We start from the raw sequence: 22,609 nt of genomic DNA, 5'->3' as shown, positions 1-22,609 counted from the left end.
ATAGTTATTCATTCTGGAGAAAGATTGTTGATATCTGAACTAAATACAAAAACAAGTCAACCCCCCCCCCCCCCCAACCATCTTCCCAACAAGAAGTGCTGTAAAAAAAGAAGAAAAAAAAAAAGGGGATATATTGTGCACATTTTCCTGTATTTATATTCTGGTTCAAAAACATAGTACATCCAAAAATACTTATTTATTTACTGGTCTTTTATGCAGCCCCTCAGTTCAGCCATTGTGTGAAACAGGCCGTTTAGCTTCTGTCTTTTTAAGGCCCCATGATGTCACTTTAAGCTAAATCTAAGCTAAGTCAAGTGTTATTTGTATATTACCTTGCTAGCTTTGTTAGCATTTCCTATGTTCACTGCATGATCACAGTAAAGGCCTTCCACTGCCTTTTTTATGTAACACGTGTTGTGTTACCAACAGTAGCTTTATGTTTTTAGCTGACTGCAGCAGTGAAGGATGCAGAAAAAAAAAAGCATTTAGGCTCCTGCTGTGATAATGCATTGGTAAATGCTGATAAGTAAGGCATTATTATTTGCAGGGGATTGTAATAAATGTAGGAAAAACTATGTAAATATGTACAGGTTTTTATTTTTCACACATTAAGTATGGTAAATCTGGTAAATAGAAAGAATAGAAGAATCGACAAACAGATCATCACTGAGTGATCGATGCTAGGCTCAGTTCACTGTGATGAGGTACACTTAAGTGCTCTAGGCGGATGTCTATCTAATGCTCTCTGTAAGATTATTAATATTCATCAGCATTAGCCAACTCTGATCAGTTGCACAAAAACACAAACACACTCACACAAACAAAAAAATTCTCTCTCAAGGTATTATTGTCAGACATCTCTGGACAGCATTGATGTGAATGAGCCTACATTCTGCCTGCAAGTTTAAAGGAAAAGCTGATTACTTTTCATGGAGCAAAAACAGAGTAAACAGGGTTTTGAAGAGGCCTGAACCATCATAATGGAACATGTCTGAATATTTTGAAAGATATAAACTGGAATGAGAAAGCAGTTAGAGAGGGGGAGGGTGAAAGATTTTCTCAGGCAACTAAATGCCAGAGTAGATCAACAGAAACTCTAAGGACTTGCTAACTGTCCCTATGCACCACAATACAAAACCAATTTTGATAAAACTAACATCATGCTGACAATTTTGTCTTTTGAGTAAGAAATTATAGTTTTCCTGAGGGTGGCATTTGAGGAAAGGCCAGGATCTCACCAATGATGAATGTGGGAAACATGTATGCAACCTGTAGGGAAGCATGAACATTTATACCATAATTCACAATTTACTTTACCATACCATAATCCTGCCACGATTTGTGGGGATATCCAAAATTAAATTAACAACAGAGCAAATCTGGCAAATGCCCCTGTGCCCCAGACTTCCAGTGTCCCTCCACGTCTGACACGATTTTCATATTTACCAAAATGTTAACTAAATATGTGTCTGACAGTGAAACAACAGATGCAGCCTACTAAATTTGGCACATCTTAATTTTCAGGAGCTTCTTGATCCAAGTGGTAGAGGCCCAGGTTCAAAACTGTTAAGATGATAAGATGAAATTATATACATGGATGAAAGTTTAACTGAACAGAATTCGAGTTCTGAAATTGATGTGAAGTGATCAGCTAGAGCATTTTACTTCCATATGTATTAAGGAGAACTGCTATTGTACACTGCTACTCTTTCGAAAAGAGAACACACTCTTAGTGTCACTCAGAGTCACTCGATAATAATTTTTCACATTTGCACAACCTTATTTTTAGTAGCATATGTAAGTGAATTGTACTGTAGAGCCAGGCTGTCAAGCAGCTTTGGACCAGGCTGATGTGAATAAAACACAGTGGGGGTACAATAAAGAAAGGATCGGCATTTGATCAGCTTTATTTTAGCTGATGCACATCCATTAAAATATGCCTGGATTGGCCCTGATATTGATACTTAGGATTGGCTAGGGACCTCTCTAATACCGAACACAATGCACAAAGCAGCCAAGTATCCCCAGGAATAACGTTCATATTGGGTGATTCCACACCTCAGGAGTTATATCCAATGTCAACATTCAGTGCAACTGCAGAAAGCATGTGCTCTTTGTGTAGTGAGGTGGAAAGTAAGGTTGCAGAAGTCGAGGAGGTGAATGGGCATATGGCATATCTGACTGTGATAAACTGGAGTTTGCATCCTGTCACTGACCTGCAATTAATGTTTTCTTTAAATCGTAACCACAATTTTTACCTAACCTTAACCATACTGTAGTGGCCAACTGCAGCATTTGGACCCAACAAACTGCGGGACTGATGAACTGTTTTTTGTTATACAGTACATGCATACATACAAGGAATTAGTACAAAAGGCAATGAAGTAAATATTCTGATTCTGATCTGATTATGTTTGTGATTTTCATGGACAGAATCTCAAGGAGCACACGGGGGGAGGAGGGCGTCTGGTTTGGGGACCTCAGGATTGCTTCTCTGCTTTTAGCAGATGATGTGGTTGTTTTTGCTTCAACACACCGTGACCTCCAGCAGGCACTGGGAAGGTTTGCAGTCGAATATGAAGTGGTAGGGATGAGAGTCAGCACCTCCAAATCTGAGGCCATGGTGCTCTGCCAGAAAAAGGTGGACTGCTCCCTCTGGACTGGGAGTGAGTTGCTGCTCCAAGTGGAGGAGTTCAAGTATCTCAGGGTCTTGTTCATGAGTGAGGGTAAGATGGAGCATGAAATTGAAAGGTGGATTGGTGCAGCATCAGCAGTAATGCAGGTGTTGTTGTGGTGAAGAGCTGAGCCAGAAGGCAAAGCTCTCAAATTACCAGTCGGTCTATGTCCCAACCCTCACCTATGGTCATGAGCTTTGGGTAGTGACTGAAAGAATGAGATCGCAGATACAAGCACCCGAAATGAGTTTCCTCCAGAGAGTGTCTGGGCTCAGCCTTAGAGATAGGGTGAGGAGCTCAGACATCTGAAGAGGGGCATGGAGTAGCGCCACCGCTGAGGTGGCTTGGGCACCTGGTTAGGATGCTTCCTGGACACCTCCTTCTGGAAGTGTTCCAAGCATGTCCTATTGTTAGGAGACTCCGGGCCAGACCCAGAACATGCTGGAGGGACTACATATCTCTTCTGGCTTGGGAACACCTTGGGATCCCCCAGGAGGAGATGGAGGGCATTGCTAAGGTGAAGGATGTCTGGGTTTCATTACTCAGTCTGATGCCACTGCGACCCGGTCCTTGATAACCAGCGGAAAATGGATGGATGGATGGAGGATACAACAAACATCTGGAAAAGATCTCCTGAATAGTTTAACACACAATTGAATGCTAGACAACAAAGCTACGGTGGGAATCTCATTGTCTAAAGCCTCCAGTCAGTGGGAGAGGCATCTGAGAGCGTTAATCCCACTCCTGACGAAGCTGAGCATCCCTGCTGACTGAAGCACCTTACAAACGGGAGCACAGCAGCCTTCTGGCAGCAGCGCTGGAGTTACTAAGCAGGGGTGGACTTCACATAACAGCCACTCAATGAAAACAAAAGCCCTGGCCCTGTCTGCTGAGCCTCTCTTCCCCTCGCCAGGAAATCTAATAACCGATGTTCGCAGCATCTCCTCTGCCTCGTCCAAGGCTGACGTGTCCTTATTACAATAGATCGGCCTCAATTGATTTGTCTTTAGAAGCCTCAGGGAAAAAAAGGCTTATTGATTTTCTGGTTTATAGTGAGGGCATGTGAGAAGCTCGAGCTCATGGTGAAGAGGATGTCAAGACACCTGGATGGCAAGTATATACATACACCTTCATCCTGGGTAAGGATGTTGGATGTTGGTATGAGTCGGTGTGCTTTGTGCCAAGGCTTTTATTGGAGATAAACAAGGCCATTTGTCTGGTATTGCAGCAGCTCACCTGTCTTTATAACTCAAGTGCCAGGCAGTGTCAACCCAGTCATCCATCAATCACACATGCGTCAGGATGTCACAACAGCACAAAAGGCTGCTGACAACAGTGGATACGGTATAACACCGCAGGGACACGTTTTGTCAGTTTAGACTGAACAAATATAAAACACAGCAAACACACATAGCACTTCTGTTTGATTAACCTTGCAGGAAGAGCCTCAAATGTCATAAGTGAATGAATAAATGCCAAGCTTCTTTCAAATACACTTTCTGAACTCTTTAAAAAGTACATATTATAGTTCACATTTTCACATTGTGGGAACTGAGTCGATGCTTCAAACCAAAGTCACTTGACATTGAATACAATAACAGTATGCCAGCCAGAGTGAAGGACTGCACAATAATAGCCGAACAGATAATCACGACACATTCATCTCACCTAGAAAGTAAAACATTTTACTGCACTTGGACATTTTAGTTTGAAAAAAACAAACAAAACCAAAAAACAGAATTTTCCACATGAAATAGAGAGGCAAAGTAAAACAAGAACATCAGGGTTCAGTTCAGGGTAAGAAATGGCATCAAAAAACCCATATTTGTACATTTACATGTGTAGTAACGTAATTAAAACAAAAAATCCAGCCTTGGACCATAGTCTTTCTCAACAGTATGCCATATTGTTCACTACACAAGGTCAGTAATAATAATAAAAAATCTAATTGCTGTTGATTCAGTAATTCAGTTTTTTCGTTGCCTTTGACAAACTGCTATGGCTAGACAGTGATACCAAGACCATGGGGAAGACGAGGGGCCATGGTTGGTACAGACATGTTTGTAATAACAGCAGGACACAGAGGAATGAACAGTTTAACATTTTTAGACAGCTGCAGTATCAGCTGGAAAGTTGAAAAGATGACTTAAGAAGAGAGTGTTGAATTGGTTGAATTTTGCGGATATGGACGAAACTAAATTACAATGTCATACACACCTGTGCTTCTGCTATTTGTACACTCACAAAGTAATCATTGTTTAACTTTGCTAAAGTCATGAAGGTTTCAACTTTTAAAAGCAAGTGTATTGGATGCCAATTTGTCTTAGAATATGGAGAGTAAACCCCAGGCTAAAGATTTATTTTTCTCAGAAAGACAGATGAAAAAATGCTGAATGAGAGATTGCACTGAGTTACAGAAGCTAGTGGAAAAGAGGCTAGCCCAGACATGACACCATGACTTCAGCTCTCTATTAGCACATCTCCTAGAAGCTAATGTAACTGAACACAATACCAGTAATGCCACCACTGCATACAAAATGGACATTTACATGTTCAGGTTTACATGTTCATAAGTTTTAAGTAAATTTCTGTAAAATAAATTGTGAATAAGCACGTTTTTATCAACTATACTTCATATGAAGAATATATTCAAGATGATGACAAGATTATTAACCAATATCTTTAATGATTGGTTAATGTGTTGCTTTTGTCAGCTGCTAAGGTTGCAAAAAGGGTCCTGTTTAGACTGGATTTTTTTATTTTTTGTACTCTCTGGTAGAGTGCAAGCATGTAATGATGAGTGGCAGCATGACATGAAAGCTTTGTCTACAGTACAGTAAACAGAATCAGGTACCGTAATGTCAACATGTAATTGAAAAGTCTGCTGCAGTCATTATACCAACTTTTCCACCTCAGCCAGGTGTAACTTTCTGTTTTTGCAATATTCCATCTTTCCCCCTCATTTTCAGGGTTTCTCTTCAGGTTTTCTTTTATGCATAAACTGAAAATGTGCATAGAACAGGTGGATAGAAACATACCTGAGGTGAAAATGCTCTAGCCTTCAGAGGCAGCACTTGATTTATTGCACTGGCTCAAGTTGCCTAACAAAAGTCATCAATATCACATCTGATCAATAAGAAGCCAAAACTGCGATCATGATTATTAGTTTTGACGCGGTAGTACAGCAAGCATAACTAAAAAATAAAAATACCCTGTAAAAGATGGAGTTGGCTCTGCAGCTGTACCTATATTGGGGAGACAGGAGGAAAAGCTGAATAAATCTGAGGCAAGACCACACTGTCATCTTTCCACCCAATGACTTGTAAGAGCGGTACATCAGTGTATAAACCGTCACCACCCCTCACTGGCATCATCCACCAGCAGAAAAAAGCCACAGGAAAAGGTCAAAGCATGATGGGAACGCAGAGTAACAGACAAGTGAACATTCTATTGATTAACTTGACTGTGTGTCTTTGTGCAGCTTTGAGTCACCTACAGACCTTTCTCCTGGCGTAGTGTCCACTGAACACAGCAGCTTGTGCGCAGATCAACGGCATGACTCAAACTCTTCCAACACAACTGCCTCAAGGTGTGATTTATAGTCGCACGGCTGCTGGAAATGACGGCATTGTTACAACAGGGTGCTTACAGGAAACAGGTAACTACAGAGTTATTTGTGGTGCAGTGATGTTTAAAGCCCACAGCTGTTGAGCTTTTAAAAAGATTTTAACTTTTTTTGAAACACTCATACTTTCTACCTTTTCATACCTCTTAACAGTGTCTTTTTTTTGCCTGTTCCCAGGTTTATTTCTCCTCCTGAAGCTATTAAAATAACACCTGTAGACAGTAGATCCCATTTGTTTGACTTATTCAACTGAAATAAAACTGGACTCTTCTTCTGCAGTGCCTTAAAAAGGCATTCAGTTCTCTGTGACAGTGACTTTGTCACTGGCAAGCTGTGTTGTCCCATTCTCTACCTATCCGTCAAAAGCTAAAATAAGTCATGTTTGCTTCTGCTTGTTTTCTTCTTCTGCCCTCCCCTCCCCAGCCCCCCCCAAACCCCACCCACTTATCCGCCCACCCTTTTGCCCTTTCCCTCTGTCTTCCCATCTCTCATTCCACCGATTGTTCTTGTTATCACCAAGGAGTCCACAGGGGTTTTGTGTCAGTGCGTATGTGTTTGACGACGAGGCGGCGGTAGTGAAAAATGAGGCAGGTGGTGGCAATTTATCAACACTTGAGCGGCGCATGGCGGCGTTCTGGCAGAGGGAGGCGAGGTGGCGCAAAACGCGATGCTGAGGGTTTTTCTGTGTGAGGCCAGGCATGATGAAATGGATGCACTTTCTCCTCCGCCGCATCAGACAGACAGGAGGGTGGATGGATAATGAGAGAGAGAGAAAGAGGGGAAGGGAGGGAAGGGTCTTTCCTCTCTCTGCAGGCTTCCACTTCCACATCAAGCATCGGTTTTTCTCCTTCAGCAACTCCCTTTAAATTATCCCCATCACCCCCCTCCTCCTCCTGCAAGGGAGTCAGTCTTTAAGGGTTTGCTCTACAAATGTGCAGCACGCACTTTTTCTCTTCCCCTTTTTTTCTCTTTCCTATGCAATTTGTATCTCTGTTGGCGTGGAAACAGATGACAGAATGCCAATAGAAGCAGGGAATGAACAGGGAGAGAAACTCTTTCACACACCAATGATGCCATGTCAACTCTCTGTCTCGCTCCCACCCACCCTTTAACTCTCAAACCATCTCTTGATTTATTTCCCTCCCTATCATCTCTGCTCTCAGCCCCCTAAATCAGCATACACACACACACATGCACAAACCCCCTAGCCACCCTTACACTTTTTGACCTCTTTGCAATTTATCTCCTTCCCTATCATCCGATCATCTCTTCTTTCAATCCCCCACTTCAATACATAAATACACACACATACATACATTATACACACACACACACACACACACAGTTACTGTACTATGTTGGCCCTGCTCGATGCCTGCCGCTGCTTCAGGCACACTGTGCAACTCTCTCCACTGGGAGGAATGCAGGGAGGGAAAGACAGATTAAGGCGTTGGGAGGGTCAAGTGATAAAAAGCTGCAAAAAAAAAAAAAAAAAAAAAAAAGACAGAAAACATGGATACCAAAAATGCTGGAGAGTCATTTAATTAAAAAAAACAAAAAAACAACTACTCTTGGCTGAAAATTGTGCTTGACAAGTTCAAAATGAGTCCATCTGTTAATATCTCAACAAAAAGCTTAATGTGCCAGTGATTTCATTGTCCTAACAGATAAGGGATGAGTCTCACAGAACAGATTAAGGACAGCGGAATTTATACAAAGCACAATCAAATTATGATGAAGCTGAGCCAGTAAAACCGGAACAAATGAGGGAACAATAAGTGGTGGACGGTAAAACAAGGACAAATAAGAGAAGGAAACAACGGAGCAATAGTGGAATTGCCTGCGGTGATCCTTAATACCAAGAAGAATGGCTTCATCGTAACTCTAGCTTTGATTTTAACATCAAATTGAACAGGGAGCATTTTCTGTTTTATGATCATATTTCATGCATACACACACACAGAAAGAGAGAGAGAAGATAAATTGTGGAAGAAATAGCACAACAAACAGCGATGATGCAGTGACATTTGAATTACTTTGCACTCAAACAGGATGTGATAAAAAAGTTTTTGACACAAGGATTGGGGGTCTTTAAAGAAAAGGAAAGGGCTACTTTAACTGTAAGTTGACCTGTTTTATTGAAGGTTTGTAGTCTGCAGTCAACATATAAAATCTTATAATTTGACATCCCCTCAGTTAATAGCTTCTCCATGTTTTTTTTTGTGTCTTTCTTTTTTTTTTTAAATAGAAAGGACCAAAAAACAGCAGACATGAACTTCCATAGAACGAGCTTCAACAGCAGCAACGCTCTTTAGCTGGTAAAGGCTCCGTAATGTTCACCAGCTAGTCACTTACTTCGTCTGCCTGCTGTTGGATGCTGAGCAGGTAGCACTCAGTGGATTTAACAGAGCTTTTTGGCTGAAAACAGCAACCTTCTGCTGCTGGAAATGAGGTAGATGAGAAAGGTGAGACTGAACCAAGCAGTTAAGTTGAGGGTTGGAAAACAAATGAAAACAATGTGTTAAAAGGAGGTAAACCTTCTGTAGAGTTGAGGGAAACTGCAGAGAAAGGTGATAATTAGAAAAGAAAAATTAGCTCGATTAGCCTCTAAACTTTACTTGGAGGTAAAACTGAAAGTGAGTACATCCGAAATGTCAGTAACGACCCCTCACTCCACAAGGAGGTTGTTTTCGTGTGTTTGCCAATAAGTTTGGATTACCTGAGGGTTTGTTTGAAACCTTCCTGATTGTCTGACTGCTTGTGTTTTTACCCCATCAGACTTCACAGATCTCAACATTTACTACTTTATTGGCACAATTCTATAGATATGATGATAATAAGACCAAAACTGTAAATTATTCTTTAATGGTAATGAATAAGAGGCTATTATAGATGGACCAGCAGATAAAAGATGCCTTGCTAGTCTTCATAATTCTCCACCAACAGTCAGACGGGAATCAAACAAATGAATCCTACTTCTCTATGTTCACTTAATTTTCTGACTTCAGAGTATGTTTGTGAGAGAAAGAACAGAGAACTAGAGACAGGCGGAGAGAAAAAATATCATTAAAGCTTTGTGCCCCTGAGTCACCTTAACATGTTTTATTTACTGTCCCTTCGAAGCAGAGTTGGCGTCATAACTGTTTGCTCCACAGTCTGGGTCAGTCTGGGCCGAAGCCCGACACACACAGCCAGAGGCTACAGTCCTTCAGGACGCACTTGAGCCACACACACACACACACACACACACACACACACACACACACACACACACATGCATGTTGATATAGCAAACTTTCAGATAAAGCGTTGATTAACTTGATCTTTATAATAAATCCAATCCAATCTACCAAATCAGTTACATACCAACCAGTTTACATATTGCTGAAGGAAGCCTGGTGACATTAAGTAGAAAATAAATAAATAAATAAATAAATAAATAATAATAATAATAATAATAACAACCACACAAGCTGTTCTGTGAGGCTATACCGAGCAACAACTACCACAGCTTAAGGTTGAAGCTAATGTGGAAGTACCTTAAAGTGCAACGCCACAGACTCCCATTCAAAAAGCCTCAACTTCACTCTAGAAATACTAAGTCGATAATTTTTTTCCATGAGTCATTATGGTCTCAATCACTTAATATTGGTCCTCTAATCAGTGTGCTGGAGGTCATTTTGGAAATTATTGCTCTGCTAATAAGATTTAATTAAGACTTATTAGTAGCTTTGCTGTCTGCTGTGTGCAGTGCAAACCAGTGACTGATGTCACACCTTGCTACATCTATCTTTATATACAGTCTATGGGCTACACTTAAAACACAGTGGTGCTTTGAGCCAAATGCTAATGTCAGAAGGCATGCTAACATGTTGATGTTTAGTAGGTACAATGTTTAATGTGTTCACCATTTTAGTGTAGCATGTTAGCATGCCAACATTTTCCAATTAACACTAGATACAAATTATTTCATATTAATGTATGTAAAGTATTCTGAAAGCTTTAAAAGTCATCCAACTGATGATGAGATATTCCACTCAAAACCAAAAATGTCAACCTCATGGTGGTACTTGATGAATAAATTTAAGACTTCTCAGTTGTCCTCAGTTGTCGCTTGAAGCTTTTTTGCATATGAGTGGAGAGTATTATGCAATAGGAAGAAATAACTCCAGCAAGTTTTTATAGTTTTGGGTTGACACTCACCCTCACACACATAGAAGCTAGTGCTGGTTTACGCTAGACTGAGACACAGCGGAGGCTCAACAGAGCAACACTGAGAAATCGAGGAAAATCACTAAGAAGTTACATAGTACATAATATATAGTTGTGCAGGAGAAATGTGTACACAGTCCTTAAAAAAGCTTTCACTCCCATGGCTGTAGATGAAAAGTCAGGTGTCACCAAAGTCAGTAAGTTTCATCCTGTGGGGAGCTTGAAGGTCTGTGTTGAAATTCATAGCAATCCATTTCATAGTTGTTAAGATGTATAACAATAAAAATCACTGGGTTAAACTTTTACCCAGTTTGGGTCAATATAGCACCAATAGAACACTGAGTTAACTTTACCCAGTAGAAATCCAGTTATTTTGGGTAATATTAACCCAGTGTTATATTGGTGCTATGTTGACTAAAACTGGGTATAATTTGAACCCAGTTCAGTGTTTCCCATAGAATTTTTTTCAGGCCTGGTGGTACTCACCAAAAAAACCCCTAAAGAGACAAGGCACTCACATCGTGTCAAGAGTTTCCCAGGCAACGACACAGAGGTTGACTCACATTTCAGAACAGTGCCGCACAGAGGCTCCCAAACGCAAATGATTATTGATTTTGAATGAATGGATATTTGATAGTTATTTTTGGCATTAAAGAGAAGATTTTTTTGGCTCAGTGGGGCCTCTCATTGGCCTGGTGGCCCACCAGGCCTGTACAATTATAGAGGAAACACTGCAGTGATTTTTAGTGTGTAATCTGGACCCAAGTGGTAAACTGACTAACCAACCAACTGACCGATCGATACTGCCATCCCTTGAGTCATGGCACAAGTGTTCCTAATAATGTAACTCATTTGTGCTCTTGAATTAAAAATGTGTGTGCACAAATTAAAAAATAAAATATTAAACAATACACTTAAATTTATGATTAATGATGTCGAAGACATAAAACATTGTTTAACGGGCAAAATTCAAAATATATGCATGCATCTCTGTCAACATTAAAGTAAAACTGTTAAAAATCAAAGCACCTCATTAACATTAGATTGTGAGTTTGAGCTAAAAAAAAAACAAAACCCAAAAGTGACACTGACCAAGTTCTGTAGAAATCAAACTAGCAAACCCAAAAACTCCAAAAACGTGACCTATGACAGAAACACATGTACACACACATTCATCCATGGTGGCACAGTTTGTTGATAACTCAAACTTAACAGGTTCATCTCAACCCAAAGTGAAGTGAAATGGGGTGATGGAGTTTAAAAAAAAAAAATAAAAAAAAAATCACACAGTGATTTACGGTGTGACTGGTGTTTCTGGGGGAGAAGAACGGGGCAGAGGAGGGCGATGAAACTTTCACTGCCTCTGCAGCTCAGTCCTCCAGTTAATTCTGACTCTGAATAATACCTCCAGCAACAAGCTGTGTCCTTGTACCACAATAACTTTTTAATGAGAGTGGCTGCTCCCAACAGAGCTCCTCGGTCCAACCTTGGGCCCACTGCCTCTGCAACATTTTCCATGACATTTTTAAAGTGTTTTTGAAAAGGGCAGTAAAGTTTGTATAACAGCATGAAGTTGATTAAAACAATCTCCACAGCTGAAACTGAACACTTTCCTGATGGCATGTTGATAGTCTGGGATAATGGTGTTTGGTGTATGATGTTAAAACCTTTAAACATAACTCACAATAATAGCACTCAAAGTTGTTTAAAAATCAACTTTTGTTTCTTATCATCACCCTCTCTCTCCCTGTATTACTGGTCTCATTACATATACTGTTTTACTATCAAATTAAGGAAAAAATACCATAAAAAAGTCTTTCCAAAAAGAAATTATTTTTGATATTTAATTAATCAAAAGCACAAATAGACAACAACAGAAATGACACGTCCTGATGGGAATATTTTGCTCTGCTCTGCCAGCAGAACATCACCAGTTTAAAAAAAGAGAATGAAATAAACATAATAGTGCATTTGCATTGTTGTATTAAGTGGATGAGTTGATATGTAGCAGCAAATTATTATTCTAACCTAACTGTATTTTGATCTACTTCTGTGTATATTTTCACAGTATATTGACTTGGACTTCTGTTTTTCAAGGAAAACCTTGTTGAAATAACCTCTACACTGTGCTGCCACTGTGCTGTATGTGTTATTGATTTAGCCTCGACAAGAATATTATCATTTTCACCAGGAGGACATCTGGAAACTGACAGTGCAGCATTATAAGCAACATACTGCACCTTTAGACAGTGCAGTTCATTTTTCCCCAAATTTGGGCTACTTGGTGTTGAGGATGAAATACATATTTAAAATTGAAAAACAACATTGATGTACCCTGATACTTTGAGCAAAAAGTGGAGTGTCTCTCTTGTCTGTTAATCAACATGAGAAAAACTTTAATCTACTGTTTGTTCTTAAAAAAAAAAAAAAAAAAAAAAAAAAAGCTCTTGAAGTATAAGAACTGCCAAATGCTGCATTTTGTGTTTGCTACAAGTCTCCTCCTGTTGTACCATAGTCACAATATTTCTCATACAAGTGACCATACAATGTAGCATGAGCTCTACAAAGTTGTTCCTCTTTTTTGTGCTGTGTTTAATTAGATAAATTAAATAATGAAAACAACAAAATAGTCATCGAGTCAGTGAGTGAGTGATGACGTTAGACCCTCATCGGCTGGCCAAGTGTTGGAGGTTTCCCATTGGCTGTTGCTCCTTTAAAAATGAATTTGCACGAGATGATGGATGAATAAATACGGCATTTTAATTTAAATCAGGTGAACAGTGGCTATTAATGGCATTTTGGGCTTTCCATAACTGTGTTTCTGCTCTGAGCTCATGTTCATTGTTTGTGACATTTTCACATCACAAACAATGAACGACGAGCATTAAAACACAAGTCTTGCAGTAAAACATTTGACTCATGTAGGCTGTTCAATTTAGTGTGGGGCGGCTGCTCTGAAGGTGCGCTTGATTTGAATGTAACTGCGGTAACCAAGCCGGAGATAAGCCTCCTGAATTTGTACCCAAAATGCTGTCAGAACTTTCATTTACAACGTCCACTGCAGCCTCCATGATCATCAACCGAGAAAAGACGGATAGGGGCATGAGAGAGAGTGCGCAGTTAAAACATCCAAATAACCATCACTCTGACAAAACACTCAACGGAGTGAAAAACGAGAGACATCTGCAGAGTGAAACAGATGAAAGAGCAGGGGGAGTAAACAGATAATTAGAATAATTATGATTAAAATAAGTTCTCTTTCAAATCAAACATCCCAAGATATGAGTGGAAAGTATGCATTAACCTTTTTTTACTCAAATGTAGCTTAACCATGTCATGTGATGCTACTTCACTACCACAGACTGTCCCTTTGACAAATTGGCCACAATTTCACACATTGACCATACCAGGTCCATTCACATACTAGGTTTTGACCTAGTCTTGTTCTCTCTTACAGACATTGATTTTCCCTCATTCTTGCTCTTTCCCTCCCTCTGCACCCCTGTTGTTTTCCTCCTCTGTTCGAATCTCTTCATCTCCTCTCCTGCCGCTCCGTCTTTCATGTCTCTCTCCTCTCTCTTTGACAGAGACAGAAACTCTATTTCTTTTCCTCTGCCTCCCGGGGACACAGACCACAGTCAGCTGTCGAGCCGATCGCTCGCCGAGCCTATGTGCAGGTGAGCGCTGGAATGAGTTCAGCCTGATTCTGTGGTACTCTGAGCTATAGGTAGATTTTCTACCTGTGTTTAATGTGTGCAAAAAGAGGGGTGACAATTTATGGTCCATTTGATACCTAACAAACATTGCCTGGTTGCACAAAGACAGCCCATGAAAAAGATTAAGGTAAAAGACAAAATTGATGGATCTTCAAAAAAGTGCAGTGATTTAAAGTAAAGAAGCCAGCGAGTGCTCCGGTCTTGAAGCTAAGTTATGGTCACTACTACTGCCAGCCATTCCTCTAGAGATAGCCTCTATTTTCAAATCCTGTAAGCATCTTTTTTTTTAGGCAATTAAAAATGGTGTCGGTGAATGTAACACAAGGCTACATTCTTCCTTCAAAAACCTTTTGCTGTTGGTGTATCAGGCTGTGTACCTGTTGGATGCTAAAGCCCTGAAGCTCCACTGAGAGAGCACATTTCTCTGTCAAGGCTACACAATCCTCTACATTTGAATAATAGAAAACACTCACCACTGTGATTAAAAAAAAAAAACAACCTGCAATAACTTGTACATACCTAAACATCCCGTCCAGTAGTATTAGGGATGTTGCCATGCTCACATCACATCATACAGACCACAATTACGAGCAGCTGAGAGGTAAAAACCGTTCATGTCAACCTTGTGGTTGTAATTCTGTGGAATTTCTGACAGCTACAATATCTCCCACTTGTTGAAAAGAACAACAGAAGTGTCAAAAAAGTAGTGGCAAAATGGCTGCAAACCACCATTGCTGGCAGTTACACCTAAATAAAATCCAATATTCATTTAAAAAGAGGATATGAACGGTTTTCTTTTACCTGGTTTCCTTAACTGCTACAAACATGAAACATGATGCAAAATAATTTAGACTTAATTTTCATATATCTAGTGTAGCTACAAATGTTAGAAAGCTGGGAAAATGAGACTTGGCAGTCTGTTATAGATCAACATGGCTTTCTCCAGTCTCATTCAAATATTTGATGTACTAAATTTGGTCAAGACTGGATGAAATTTGTGAGAGAAGTTGTGAAAAAATGTAGGGAACTGAGAACTGTTTAGGCTGAAATGGGATAGACTTTTGTGGAAAGTCTAATCTTGAAGGAATCCAGAAAACATCAGACTTTTACAAGGGGGATTGCTGTTCCTTTCCCATTTGGAAAGCACATTACAAATAATACATCTGATAAGAAAACACTTCTACATGTTGTTCTGGAGTACAGAGACCAATGACATATTTTGATGAGATCATCTCCACTCCAAGACCCAACTTCTCGACTTTCTTTTACTAAAATCTGTGACGTAGTTTTTCTAAGATCTCCTTTACACCTGGCATTACCATGTGATCTTAAGCTACCTGATGCTATGTTTCCCATCTAGTCACTAACTTTGTGTACAGTTTGGTGCTGGGCATGTAGTATACAGTGGGTCTATCACAGCTTTTCTGCTGAAAACCACTGGAAAAACACTGATGAGAGCAGTGACACTGACCAAAAACTGTAAAGTTATGCGCTGAAAAACCAAAACAATGTGCTGAAAGTCACATTGATAACTCTTGGTGAGTTAGTAGCAACACCTTTCACATTAAACCCAAGGCCCATGAACAATGTCATCATCAAGATCATGTGCCCAGATACAAATTGCATGCAAATGTGGTCTTGCAGACATATCTCATAAGTCATGTATCCATCAAATATTCAGCAAACTGTCTTGGTGATGATGATGCATGGATACAAATTCTAGTCCTGCTATAACTAACCTATGAGATCATGCGCCTGCAGCGTATAGCTCACCAGCTACAGTGCATCTGATCAAACGTGCCTGCGGCCTGTTGAGTGAGTGAAAGGGTAAAGCTGGGTTAAGGCCTAGAGGAACCTGCTATAGCCCTGCATACTCAGCACAAAGCCTCTCTCCCTGTCTCAGTCTCTTTGTAGAGAGGCTGATCAAAGAGCGGAGCGCGCTCAGAGGATTCACCACGTCAGGGAGCTTCTGAGTGGATGAACACGGACATCCCATTATGTTTCCCAGTGGGGAATGCTGAGGGATGTGAGAATGCACACACCCTCGTATGCCTGCGTGTGAGCCACTGTGAGCGAACCTGTATAGGTGAGCTCACACAAGCGGCTGCACTTCGCTCCCGAATTTTAGATTCGGTGCACGTTTGAAACTACTTTAGTTTGCGAGAGTGACAGCGAATGATGGTTGAGTCTTCGAAGCATCTGAGTGTGCTAACGGTCCGTGGCTTTGATCGGTAATGAGGGAGGTAGGGTCGAAGTGAGCGGTGCCGCCTGTTATTTCAGATGAGAATCACAGGATCAAAGGTTTTTTTCTCTCCTCATCATTCCCTCTCTCTCTCTGCTTGTGTGTCTCTGCTTAACCTCAAGCATCCCTAGCTCACCTCTGCCCCGTCCACACCCTTCCAAAAATGCAGAGAAAAACTGTCAAAGCCTCTTAAACTCTTAAACTTTCCCCCGCTGCTGCAGCAGAATAGAGTTGTGTACAGTCACTGAAACAGGAAGCCTGAGTTTAAGTTTCCATCTTAAAGCAAAACAAAGACTTCCAACCAGCTGAGTGTTCCTCTGTGACCTCTGATGTCCCTGCTGACAGAGGATAAAACAAAAAAATGATCCTTACAGGGATCAGGACCTGTGTAATGTAGGCTACACAGTGTTTGTGATGTATGACTTTAATTTCAATGGTTTGATTTAAACTATTCTCTTGCTTTACTCTCCCTATTGTCCTCAAGCTAATAAGCCAGACGGAAGAAATTTAGGAAAAGATATTTTCTGGCAAATTCTGAAACCGTTTCTGAAGATGCCAGAGTGTTTATCCTCCTCTACAATAAATTTGCTTAATTTAAACAGAAAATTTGATGAGAATAATTAGGGCTTGCTACCAACAAACTTGGCTTTACTTTAGGATTTGAGGAAATTCCTTGATGAGTCACTTGCTGTGGCTTTTAAGCCTATTTTAAGACTGTGCAAATCATTTCTCTCTGACTGTTTGCCAAGGTATCACGCATGCAATTTGTGTGAGTGTGTAAATCAGAGCGTGAGAATGCACACGTGTATGGTGTACATTTTGTCACCTACCTTGTTGTTTGATTCATGTATCTGCAGCAGGGAAGTGTATGCGAAGGTATTCTCTGGAGCGACAGTCAGCCTGTGAGAGGACAGGGATGGAGGGAGAGAGAGAGAGAGAGAGAAAGGAGAGAGACAGTTGTCATATAGTGTTGTCAGTTGCTCTGCTGAGATCAGAGGTGAGCAGAAACGTCCTCACAGAGTGAACACATGCTTCTGAAGTTTGCAATTAAAATGAAGTGCCTCGATGCAAACCAAACTCTGTTTTCTGCCGGAACAAACCGAACTCTATTTGCTGCCAAACAACATAAATCATTGTGACACAGATAGGTGTTTACACAAATGTTTCTCAGAAAATATTTCCATCTAAATATCATTAGGGGACCTACTAGGGTCCCATTTAAAAAAAAAAAAAAAACTTTTTATGATCTCTGTGGCTCCACAAACGGCTATAATGCACCATAATTATAATCAAATGTTGCTGTGGTTTATTCTCTCCGCATAATGGTTTGAACCAAAACTCATGCTGTGAAGGTGTAAGGTTCAATAATAGCAACTTGACACATCAAATATGATGACCATAACTTGATTATAGTGATGGTGGAGCAGGTGCTGGTTTGCTGCTCATGATCCGATCACTTGATATTCAAAAAGTTACCGCACCTTTTGTGAGTATCATCCAGTCAGCTATAATCTTGAAGGATCACTTTTTAAATTGTTACAACTTTATACCCCATTCAGACTGCCACAGTGATGTACAGTATCACTCAAAAGTCTGGACACGCTTTCTCATTCAAGTGAATGGGAAGGTGTGTCCAAACTTTTGACTGGTACTGTAGGTCAAGTCAAGTCAATATTTACTTATATGGCCCAATCCTTATATGGCTTTACAATCTGTACAGCATACAACATCCCTAATCCTTAGACGCTCAATGAGACTGTCCACCCGAGAAAAATGACATTTGAAATGACAATTCAATGATACCAACAGGTAAATGTCATTTAACTGACTTGCAAAAGAAAGAGAGGGACAGAAAGCGTATGTGATCAGAAGTCACACAGAAAGCTAGCTTTTATCTGGTAATTATTCTATGTAATTCTCTGATTTATCAGTGAAATGTATGAAACTCCACGACTGCTATCAGTAAGAATCAGGGTGACAGCTGTGTCTGAATGGGTAATGTGGGGAAAACGCATGTCAAGTAGACCCACTTCATACATGTGTCTGCTGTCTGAAAGTGGTTTTCCTCTGGTTGTTGACTGTATACTGGAGAGCAGCTCTCTGCAAACTGGAGGCTCAGCTTAGTTAGTGGTAAGTAAGTATTGATCATTATTAATTGTCATAATGGGGAAAATTACAGAAAAAACAGAAAAAATAAGCCTTGGTTTGACTATTTTTGGCCAATTTGTGCCATCTCCTTCCTAACAGCATCAAACAGAAGTTACCCCACGAGCTTTTGATCAATGCTTTGATTCAGTGAAGCCGTTTGAGTTCATAAACCTGCTCTCCTCTGATCAAGCTGCTTTACATAGTCAGTTGATGCTGGTTGTGCCATTTGGATGTGACCTGCTGACAAGGACCTGTGTGTTTGTGTGTGTGTGTGTGTCTGTGTGTGAGTGTGAAGAGTATAGAGAGAGAAAAAAAGGAACACTTTTTGCACCAATGAAAGGGAAGCCACTCTGTCAAAACCTCTCTCTCTCTCTCACACACACACACACACACACAAACCATGAGACATAAACTCAAACCCAACGTCATGTTTAGTCTTTTTAAAATGAGTCTAATACACCACTACTTTAGATTTTAACATTAGTGTTTTTCTAAAATCTTGCACACAAAACTAATTGAATGGACTCTTCACTGCTTACAAATGTTCCATTACACTCATTATGTTGCCTGTTTCTTCCAGACTTCTAAATATAAAATGCCTGCTAAGCCAGTGGTGGCTAACAAGCTAACCTGTTTTGTGTGTCTTCACAGATTGCTGCTTGCTGAGTAAAAATACTCTTAGTTGAGATCCAGGCAGTAGTTACAGCTTGAGAAATGTTGGACACCCAAAAAAGAACAGAACAGAAGGTTTGAGACTGCTTATTTACAAAGTGCCAAAGAAGAATGGAGCTTAGGGACACACACACACACACACACACACACACACACACACACACACACACACACACACACACACACACACACACACAGACCACATACAGCAACGGTAACACTGGGTCGTCCACCTCATCTGTCACGTCCTACTTGAGGGGAACAAACCCAGAGACAATCTTATATCTTAATCTAAAATCTTCATAACATAAATATAGAAATGTTGCTACTATAGAATTCATGATCATTTGATCATATCCCAGCTTTCATTTCAACAAATCACAAACTTTGTGTTTCTAAATAACCACCCTGCAATTTTATCCACTTCTAGTAGTGTGTCAACAGAGACTCTCGAAGGACCACTACAAAATGCGAGGCAAGGGTCACATGACAGATGGAGACAGCTGAAGGTAGGTAGTAGGCTACTATTTGGTAGTCTAGCTAGCTTGTGAACTTGTACTGTAAGAGGGTAATGAGTGAAGAAGCATATAATGCAAATGTCCTTGAAAATTTGGAAAAGTCCTTACAGCAAAGAGAAAAACCTGCTGCTGTCTTTCACCTCCTTTCAGTTTTGACAATGCAATAAGTTTCAAATAATTTTAACTACCAACAGAAAATCATATGATTCCTCAAGTCAAATCATATGATTCCTCAAGTCAAAGCAATAGTTTCTGGGATGGGCGGGTGTCTGTTCTGATTGGCCAGCTTCTGGACAGTGCCTCTCGGCAGACTTCCACCGGCTCCAGAGGCTACATCAACGAGGCAAAATTTAACTTCTTAACTTCTTTTCTCATTCTTTACTTGAAATGTAAACTACTCAAATACATCCATACATGTTTGAGCCTGAATCCAATCCGAAATATGAGAGTGGACCGCACGAACAACCTCAGCAACAAAGAACAAATTGAATGGATGGCAGCTTACAGACATGTGTGACAAGCTGATATCATCTCACCAGGAAAGTAAAAAAAACATTGCATATGAAGCTTTCAGTGCAGGCTAAAACTTGAGCTTTTGACTTTCACGGAGCATTTTTACATACGTTCACCTCAAGTTATGGAACTTTGAGCAGCCTGTTAGCTCAGGGAATTAATTAGTGAGCTTTAGACGGGCTGATACGTGGATTTTATTACCTTCGGACAGAGCGAGGTTAGCTGTTTCCCCTGTTTCCAGTCTTTATGCTAAGCTTGGCTAACAGGCTGCTGACTCAAGCTTCATATTGAACGGACAGATATGAGAGCAGTATTGATCTTTTGTTCTAACTCTCAGCAGAAAAGCAAATAAGCATATTTTCAAAAATGTCAAACTATTCCTTTAAAGCAAGAGGGGACATCACGGAAGAGGCTGCAAGAAAGGAGCCCAAACTTTTGGACTCATCTTTTCACCAAATCCTCTCCAATTTGGCAAGCTGACACAAATGTCCAATAAATCAGCCACCTGCAGTTCCTGCAACACTTACTTACTTGCCTGGTTAGCTTGTGATTAGGCAGCTTCAACCTTATAAAAAATGCAACAAATAAAATGTCCCACTCTAGTTTGGCGCAGCATAAATCATTGCCCTGAGTCTACCTGACAAAGGGAAAATGAGGGGAAAACAACTGCCAAACTAAGAGAATATGACAGCTGTGTTCCTGCAGAGCAAAGAAAAGACTCAACTGAAGTCTGACCAGTTCAAAACTGGTTTCCTCTGGCCACAGTCCCTGTTAAGGTAGGAATCCACAGGTGAACAGATGTGCTCTACTGGCTCTCTGCAGGGGCTTTTGGCATATTCAGGCCACACACACACACACACACACGCAGAGGTGTCTGAGTCCTGGCTTTGGTCCAGTGGCCTGGGGCAGGTCTTTATCCTCCAGCCCCACAAAACCCCTTAAGCCCTGCAGCTATTCCATCCTGCTCTTTCCTTTCCTTTTCTATAACTCTCCTTCCTTTTTCAAATTATTTTAATAATCTCCTTCTCCCTGGAATCCACCTCCCCTCACATTTTTTTTTCTAGCCAAATCCTTTTTATCACTCTAATCATTAAACTTTTTCCTCCAGATCTCACACCTTCCTTCTCCCACCTCAAATCTCTCTCACCTCTCATCTACACCTTGCTCTCATATCACCCCTTGGCTGCTCTTTCTTCTCATTCCACCCGTCCTCCCATCTCTCTGTGGAGACCCAGAGTCCAGTGGTTGAAGCACCAGAATGTCAGACAGCCATATATTAACATTTAGACAGCCTCGGGGCCTGAAGGGGAGCGACAGTTTAAATCAGTCACATCCTCTCCACATGTTTAGAAAAGTTCCACAAGCCGACTGGTACAGCTGGCACCGGTGGACCACTGGTGTCAATCTTCATGGATGCTTTAACCTGTCAGTCGTCCAACGTGACTGTTTTACGCCTTTGTAGGCTTCTCTCTTTCCCACTTACTTTGACTCTTAGACAGTCTGTTCCCTTCAAATTCAACTAAACACTTTGTGGACACTGTGTTGTGTCACTGTCGGTGTCAAGTCCCCACAGACTTGTTTTAAAAGAGAAACAAGTGAGGAAAGTGACTATGCCACTACTATCAATGTGGCTGGAAGTAGCAATTATTTTCATTATTGTTTAAATCTATAGATATTATGTGATTAGTGGTCTATCAGAAGAAAAGGAAACCAACACTTCCTCACATTTAAATTACTGAAATCAGTAAATTTTTAGCATTTTTGGTCATGCTAGCGCCATGGCACTAGAGGTGGGAATGTTGGTCGATAGGTTGGACTGAAATTGTCATCTCCTTGTCTAGCGGATGATTCCTAATGTCTTTGGCAGTTCCCTGACTTTACCTCTAGTATGATTATGATGTTGATATTATTGGTTTTAAGCGAGATGTCTCAATAGCAAGTGGATGGACTTCCATGAAATTTGGTACATACATTCATGTCCCCTTCAGGATGAACTGTATCAACGTTGGTGAATTTTCATGTAGCACCACAATATGATCAACATTTCAGTTTGCCCAACACTTTGGTTTATAACCAAATATCTGCACAACTTATGACCTTCCCATCAGCCTCAGCTGTGCCTTCTGTTTGGTGCTAATTAGCAAATGTTAGCATGTTAACACGCTAAACTAAAATAGCAACCATAACAACCACTATTCATTAAAACATCAGTGTGTTAGCATTGTCATACTGATGTTGCCATGCAGAAGTTTGCAAGTTGCATTTAGCTAAAAGCCTAGCTGTGCCTA

At 40.5% G+C, this 22,609-nt stretch overlaps 1 protein-coding gene across 3 annotated transcripts in view; it reads right to left on the bottom strand.

Moving 5' to 3' along the window:
* LOC137179531 (endonuclease V-like) overlaps nucleotides 1-22,609 on the bottom strand; it is an 81,693-nt gene that overhangs the window by 30,402 nt on the left and 28,682 nt on the right. For 2 of the 3 annotated variants that reach the window (XR_010927830.1, XM_067584276.1), the window contains exon 8: nucleotides 17,301-17,370. Coding sequence is in view for 2 of the 3 variants with exons in the window: in XM_067584276.1 (XP_067440377.1) it covers nucleotides 17,314-17,370 (57 nt within the window). In the remaining variant the exon portion in view is untranslated. Of the gene's footprint in view, nucleotides 1-15,454; nucleotides 16,809-17,300; nucleotides 17,371-22,609 lie in introns of those variants that run through there. The other variant, XM_067584277.1, reaches the window with a different exon arrangement.

The sequence above is a fragment of the Thunnus thynnus genome, chromosome 3, assembly GCF_963924715.1.
Source record: "Thunnus thynnus chromosome 3, fThuThy2.1, whole genome shotgun sequence".
Lineage (NCBI taxonomy): Eukaryota > Metazoa > Chordata > Actinopteri > Scombriformes > Scombridae > Thunnus > Thunnus thynnus.
Note: the sequence above shows the minus strand (reverse complement) of the source record. Positions and strands in the feature narration are given on the sequence as shown.